At 52.0% G+C, this 7,076-nt stretch overlaps 1 protein-coding gene across 1 annotated transcript; it reads right to left on the reverse strand.

Annotated features, from left to right (window-relative positions):
* Positions 1–3,011: 3,011 nt before the first annotated feature.
* Positions 3,012–6,119, reverse strand: LOC100760658 (ficolin-1). The gene is made up of 10 exons (XM_035446048.1): positions 6,032–6,119; positions 5,730–5,843; positions 5,573–5,626; positions 5,227–5,262; positions 4,914–4,949; positions 4,421–4,456; positions 4,153–4,280; positions 3,607–3,757; positions 3,385–3,519; positions 3,012–3,262 (listed from the first exon to the last, which is right to left on the reverse strand). Exons 1-10 carry the CDS (start codon positions 6,117–6,119, stop codon positions 3,012–3,014), a joined length of 1,029 nt encoding a protein of 342 aa, XP_035301939.1.
* Between the last annotated feature and the right edge of the window lie 957 nt (positions 6,120–7,076).

Consider the following 7,076-nt stretch of genomic DNA (forward strand, 5'->3'; position numbering starts at 1 on the left):
AGGATCCCGAAAGCCCCGCCTAAGAGGAGGAATCTAGACTCACGTGGGCTGTGGAGGGGAGGGAATGGATCTCGCTCGGAGTTGAGCTTGGGGTTTTTGTGACACTGAAAGCAGCCCTGGCTTTCGTCACTACTTCAAGAGCGCAATGGTCGTTCTTATTACATGAGATGGGGCTCCGCTTTAAGACTTCAATTAACGATTCTCCGAAAGTCACAACGAGTAGAGACTTTTGAAACTCCAGAAATTCAGTTGAACCCATTTTTAGTGCCTGCTCTGTGTCCGGGGCTGGGGTCCTATGGAGGAGTCCATAGAGCTGCCCACAGGAGGTCACAAGGTACTGGTTGGACAGGGAGAGGCCAGGACATGGGACATCCAGAGGCTTCCAGAGGGCAGTTGGTGGGCTGAGCGTTTTGGAAAGTATGAGCCAGGAGTAGAGAAGGATTGGATGGTATGTGAAAAACATCTCTGGGACACAGGTGGGTGGACTACCTGAAATTGACTTTGCCAACCAAACATGAGAGGAGCTAGGGACAGAGAGGGACTGTAAATGCTTTTCAGGGAATCTCGTGGGTTGTTTGGCTTACCATAGAGTGTCCCAGCAGATCAGAAGCCAAGTTGATGGCATAGCCCAGTGGGCTGTGGCAGGACTCAGCTGCATGGGTTGGGCTCAGAGACTGTGGGCAGCAGGTTTGAGTGGGTTTAGGGTTTTGCCAGGCATTTATATCTGGGTGAAAAGTGTTTTGAGAATCTGGCTGTGGTGTGTACCCAAGTCATCCTAGCACTGGGGAGGTGAAGGTCAGTATGGGCTGAACTTGAGGGCCTGTTTCAGAGAGAGAGGGAGGGGAGGGAAGGGGGTTGGACTTAGGGCTTCAAGGTTGCATGGTAAGCAGTTTAAAGACTCAGTCCCATCTTTTATTTTTTAGTTACATATGTCTGTATTGTGGGTATGTGCACATATGTGTAGGTGCCTGCATAGGTCAGAAGGGAGCATCTGGTTCCAAGTTATAGGCATCTATGAGAGACAAGCTATAGGTTGTGGGAACTGAACTCCAGACCTCTCTGAGTAGTGAGTGTTCTTATCTACTGAGCGCCCCTCCCCCTCCTCCTCTTCTTTTTGCTTTTGCAAACTGAGAGATCCACCTGCCTCAAGAGTGCTGGAATTAAAGGCAGGCACCACCACCACCCAGCAAAAAGATTGATAATTGGGTACTAGAGCGATGGCTCAGCAGTTAAGAGCACTAACTGTTCTTGCAGAGGACCTGGGTTCCATTCCCAGCAACCACATGCAGCTCACAACCATCCGTAACTACAGTCTGAGGGAATTTGATTTCCTCATTTGGCTTCCATAGGTACCAGGCACACATGTGCTACACAGGCATATATTCAGGCAAAACACACATATACATAAAATGAAAAGCTTTGTTAAAAAAAAGATAGATTATTGCTTATTACTTAAAGTCATTGATATTTTGTATGGAATCTAGAGAAATTTAGGATGCTCCTAAAAATAAAAATGTACCCTCAAGTCCTACTAACTGGCATTAGCTGGTACCTAACAGTGGAAGAGACATGAAGACTGTACAGCTGGTGTTACCAGTACGTGTTCCCTTTAGGACTCTTGGGAACCCTGGAGTATCCATAAAGAGGTCTCTGAGTGGGGACCCCTCTGTCTTCACATCCTCACCCCAGCCTCTCACTCAGCCCTCTGCTGCCTCCCTTTCCCCCTCAGTTTCTGCACCTGTCCCTTGGTCCCCTTCTCTTCTATGGGGACAATGATTGGGTTTGTGTTCCCTGTGGAGTCACTCTGTCAACATCAGCTTCCCTACCATGGGAACAGTGGTTATCTCAGGTATCCCCAGATTTGCCCCAAAGAGTCACTTTAGTTTGTTGTGTCCATATGGATGAAAGTACCATCTGCATCCTCCTAATACTGGCACCCATCCTATTCCTCTGTCAGCTTGAATATTTTGGTGCTCTTCTTTCTTAGGGTCTAGGCCAGTAGGTGTCACTCAAGTTGCTACCTCTGCCTCCTGTACTTGCTGCCCTCTTTTCTCAGCTGAATGACCTTCAAGATCCTGAAGCCTTGGCAAGGCGGGGTGTGTGGTCATCAATGGTCAGGGAGCTCCTGGTCTGACTGGCTACATGTAGCATTTTTTTTCACAGTGGGTCCTGGCTTTGTACTCCTGGGCCTGGTCATAGCACTGCAACTACCTGCTCCATTGCTATGGGGCTGCACTGTAGGCCTCACCCTCTGAACCTTCCAGGATGGACACACTTGTCTCCTGAGAATGAGCCAGGGGTGGCTTTCAGCAGCACTCAGTCCTTTGGGCCTCAGTTTGTTCTTAGGTATAGTGTGAACATCTGCCCAGTGGCCTCTGGGCTCCTCCTGGCTGAGTCCCAGACATCAAAAGCTTCCCTGTGCCCACCATCTGTCTTTCCAGAGTTCCTGAGGTCACCATCTGCCATCTATCTGCCTTTGGTTTCCTGGGACTATACTCAGCACTGACTGCTTGGATCTGTGTCCCCTGTGCCTGGAGTGGCCATGGAGTTGCTATGGTAGAAGAGATTGTGGGAAGGAACTCCAAGCCCCACGAAACCTTTGCTGCACCCCTCTGTTCAGGGCTACAGCAGGCACTCAATTGGTCTCCCTTTGATCTGTCCACTCATTAATGGGTTTGTTCCTGGAAGCAGGTCTTGGAAGGCTGTGCCAACTCCTCCCTAGTGCTGTCATCTTGGTGACTCTCTGGGTCTCAGCCTCAAGGCTGCCATGGATGTTTGGGGGCCTCCCTTGCTTGCTGCCCTTTACTACTGCAGACCCTCCCAGAGTTCAGGCCACCATTTCTACTTCTTTGACTTTTATTAGTGCACACTGTTCATGTGCTGGACAATGTCCATAGGGGAGTGTAGGGAGCGCATAGCAGACAGCATACAGACATCATTTTCTCATAATCCCGTCCTTCAGTGTCCCCACTTGGCCAGGGCATGGCTGCATGGGTGGGGGGAGGGGCACCTTAGGCTGCCCGGATCTTCATCTCAGCAACCTTGTAGGAGTAGCGGTGGCCTCTGCCCGTTAACCAGTTGATGCCATCTGCATAACTGTCATGGGAGCCACGCAAGTAGCGTCTGTTGAGGTTGGACTGGTGACAGGAGTGATACCACCAGGCCCCATGGAATAAAATTGCACAATTATTCTGGCTATTCGTATCATTATCCTGGTCATGGGTTGTGAATGACCTGTTGCTGTGACCTGTCAGGGAGTCTCCTAGAAAGATTCACACCTGTCAGTCCTCAGGGCCAAGGCAGGGCCCATCCCAGATGGGCAGGGGCAGCTTGCAGACCCCTTTCCATGTCCCCAAAAACAGCTTCAAGCTCTACATGATTTACCTGCAGTGCCGCCAAGAAACTCTCCCAGCGTCAGCTTGTATTTCTCCTGTTCTCCAGACACCCGGAATGAGCTGTACTTGGCATAGGAGGTTTCACCTTGGAAATCTTGTAAGTCGACCCGGAGCTCTTGGTTCCCTAGCCACATGGATGGAAAGGAAGGAAAAGGCTGAAGCTAGGCGGAGCTGCGGAGGGCAGGCGCTGGCTGAGGTGCTGATTCCTCACCATTGGCAGTGAGCAGGTGCAGGTAGTCATTGCCCAACCAGAACTCTGTGCCCAGGTTGCCAAAGCCTCTTTTATAGGAGTCCCAGTCTCGGAAGAAGTTGATGGAGCCACCCACTCGTCGTTGAAAAACCAGTGAGGTGGGCAGGGCAGCCTGTGGGTGTGGGGCTCTGAGGAGTAGGGATGAGAGATATGTGTAGGCTACCCCCTCTTTTTGTGCCCCCATCAGGAAGTGGATGAGGACAAGGTTTCAGGAGGCAGGTGGCACAGGTGAATACAAAGGTGATTGGTGGACACTAGTAGCCCAATGCAAAAAGCAGGGCTGTCAGTATTTTGATGTATCTGTCATGACTGGGGTCCTATTGCCCACTTAATTCCATGGAGTCCTAAATTCTGGTCTATCAGTGCTTAGGGTCTCCTTTGTAGCAGCACTGCACTTTTTTTTTTTTGTGGTTACTTTGCTATCTCTTTGGCTTCTGCCCTTGGCTCTCCTGAGGGTGGCTGCTGTATGCAAACTTCATACACCCTGAATTGAGTCTTCTAACTCACTGTCCAGCCCCCACCATCCACATCCATGTCACAGAGCACAGTCAGTGGTCGGCAGTCAGGAAGATAGATGGTGTACCAGCCAGTCAGGAAGGTCCCCCGTGTCAGCATGTCTTTGCAGCTCCAGGGCCCTGTACGATGGGGAAGCAGGCAGGATTGGCCTGTACCTTGGGTGTGCTCCAGGGTCAAGCAAAAAGGATCCAGTAATACGGGTTCCTGCATTTTATTCTTGCTGTCATGAGGTAGGAGGGGCCAGCTGGAGGTCACTTACCTCTCTGGCACAGGGTGTCTCCTAGCTCCTTCTCACCTGGGCAGGAGACGCGAGTGTCATTTTCTTCCTTGGTCTCTTCCCAACACAGATATATCCCCTAGCACTCCATATTCTACTTGACATAGCTGGTGCTGGATCCTCTTGCAGAAGAGCCCAGCACACCCATCCTGTCTGGCCTCTGCTGGCCTGAGGCTCCTTTATGTGTTTGGCTGCCCTCTGTGTGTTTTGTTCCATCTGTGACTATGTCTAGACTTGGGATAGGTCAGGGTGCTGGCTGGACCCAGTGATGCCTCAGGCCATACCAGCCTCTGATGCTGGGCTGGTGGGTAGGTGGAATGAATCCTTCCTCCTGTGTCTTTGGACCTGGAGGCCTTTCTGCTGCTCTTTTGTTATCATTTAGGGTTCCTTGGGCCCCAGTTGGGGCTTGTTCTTTACTCATAACTACAAGGTAACAATGCTGGAAATTTAAAAAGAGACTTCAGGATGTACTTACCCAGGGATGGTGCAGCTCCTGTTTCACCTTTCTCCCCTGGAGGAAGACAGCATACCAGCCATGTCCCAGAGCTGGAATCCTGCCAAATCTGTCCGGCACCACCCCCAGCATCCAACTTCTCCTCTGGTCTGTGAGCCCCCAACATTCTGATGTGCATAATGAGCCAGGGAGACTTTGGGAGCAATCCTGGAGTGGTGCTGCTAGGAACATCCTGCCCTCTTTGTGCCCAAGGCCTCCCTTAAACCAACGAGACCCTAAGCATGTATTGCTCCTTCTTCGTCCCTATCTGAGAAGCCTTGGTTACCAGGCTCACCTTTGGCTCCTGGAGGACCCATGGTTCCTGGCTCTCCTGTAGACAGAAAGGGTGTTCTTAAAGTGCTGGCCTCCATAACGGAAGAGGCTCTCTTCATCACAGTGTGTGTGTGTGTGTGTGTGTGTGTGTGTGTGTGTGTGTGTGTGCGCGCGCGCGCGCGCACGCACACACATAGGTATCCACGTGAGAGCTTGTAAGAGGGAGACCTGAATTCCCAGCCAGCTAGCAAGTGGGCAGGCATCACGCAGCTAGGTATCTTGTAGGGGAGGAGGGTGTGGGGGCCAAGGTGCTACTGGTACTGCTCCAGATCTTGTGCAGATAGACCCATGGGAGAGTTCCCTCTTACCTTTGCTGCCAGCAGGCCCCATCTTTCCTGGACTGCCTTGGAAGCCCCGCTCTCCTGCAAATGAGAGGACTGAACTGGATCCCATTCCCTAGGTGGTACTGGAGGAGGACCGGGCAAGGGGAAGGTGATAGGGGAATCTCCCTGTCCACATCTCTACCTTTCTCAGCAGGACTGCCACGATCCCCTTTGGGGCCGGGTGGGCCAGGAAAGCCAGGACAACTTTGGATGACAGCCAACTTGTCCTGGGCCCCCAGACCTACAATCTTGACATCTGCACAGAATAAGAGAGATACAAGAAGGGTGGCTTTCTGCACCCACTCATGCCCCTAGGGTGCTGAGTGGTAGCCACCCTCTGGATGTGTTCCTAAGCTGCTCTTCTAATATGTCCCATTTCCTGCTGCCACACATGCGGGCATATACAGATATGTGTGGCCACATTCCCAAGCAGACCCCTCTCACCTGGACAGGCACCTCCCTCCAGGCCCAGGGCCTGGGAGGGTCCAAGGCAGAATAGTGTTGAGAGGGTCCACAGGGTAGGCCACCCCATTCCTCTGGGTACAGGAGTCACTCCTTGACTCCCTGGCTCCAGAGTCGAGACACTAGTGAACGATGTTCGAGGGGAAGGCTTTCCCTGCCCGGATTCCTCACAGCTCAGCTTTTTTTTTTTTTTTTTTTTTTCCTGACAAGAAGCCCATATGAAGGCAGGCACACTTCCTGTGTGTCACCAGATGACTAGCTGGTGGTCACCGGGTGATGACACCCAGTGGTACCCTGTAACACATGAGTACAATACTTACAAAGAGCAGCCTCCCAGGAGCCATATACAGATGGTGCTGTGCTCAGCACACTTGACTGGCCGGCACTGGGGGTTTGTGGGAATGAAGACATTGCCACCACCTCCTCTTCCTTCTCCACCTTCCTCTTCCTTCTCCACCTTCCTCTTTTGTTTTTCATCCTCAGTGAAGGCAGTTGCCCTCAACAAACTTGGAGCCTACTGATGAGATTCCTAAAGAACTAGCTCCAAAAGGCAAAGTTGGACAGCAGGCTCCTTGGAAACTCAGGAAACAGCTTGATGGTGTTGCTAGCTGCTGAACCCCAAGAGCCTAGCACTGTGCTGAGCACTCCTCATCCTCCCATTCATGTGCACAGTAGACAGAAGTAGCCTTGCTGAGGCACTAGCTGGCCACTGGGCCTGGAGGGAGCAGGGCCTGGGCCCTCCAGGCCATTCTGATTGCCCTGCATACCTTCATGCCTACCTACTACAAAGTCTGGCATTGGTCTGGCTGGGGTTGGGTCTAGCAAGGCCAGAGTCACTGCAGCCAGTGAACAGGGTGCCCATGGGGAGCTGAGTGGCTGGAATGATCAAGGAGCTGGTGACAGGAGACAGGTACAGCTAGGGTGCAGAGTAACTTGCTGAGGCTGCTCTGGTTGTGATATTGACCTCTAGCTGGCTTTCCTTCTGTTTGCCCCTGGGCAGCTGTTGTGTCTGAAGCTCCCTAGGAGG

Source organism: Cricetulus griseus, chromosome 6 (assembly GCF_003668045.3).
Source record: "Cricetulus griseus strain 17A/GY chromosome 6, alternate assembly CriGri-PICRH-1.0, whole genome shotgun sequence".
Classification (NCBI taxonomy): Eukaryota; Metazoa; Chordata; class Mammalia; order Rodentia; family Cricetidae; genus Cricetulus; species Cricetulus griseus.

Bases quoted from the DNA above. Each gene is read 5' to 3' on its own strand.
- LOC100760658 (XM_035446048.1), bottom strand. From the start codon at position 6,119: ATGGGGTGGCCTACCCTGTGGACCCTCTCAACACTATTCTGCCTTGGA. The intron at 5,263-5,572 runs GTAAGAGGGAAC...TTCTGTCTACAG, and splicing joins GGGGCCTGCTGGCAGCAAAG to GAGAGCCAGGAACCATGGGT. The intron at 3,520-3,606 runs GTGAGGAATCAG...CCATGTGGCTAG, and splicing joins GCACCTGCTCACTGCCAATG to GGAACCAAGAGCTCCGGGTC.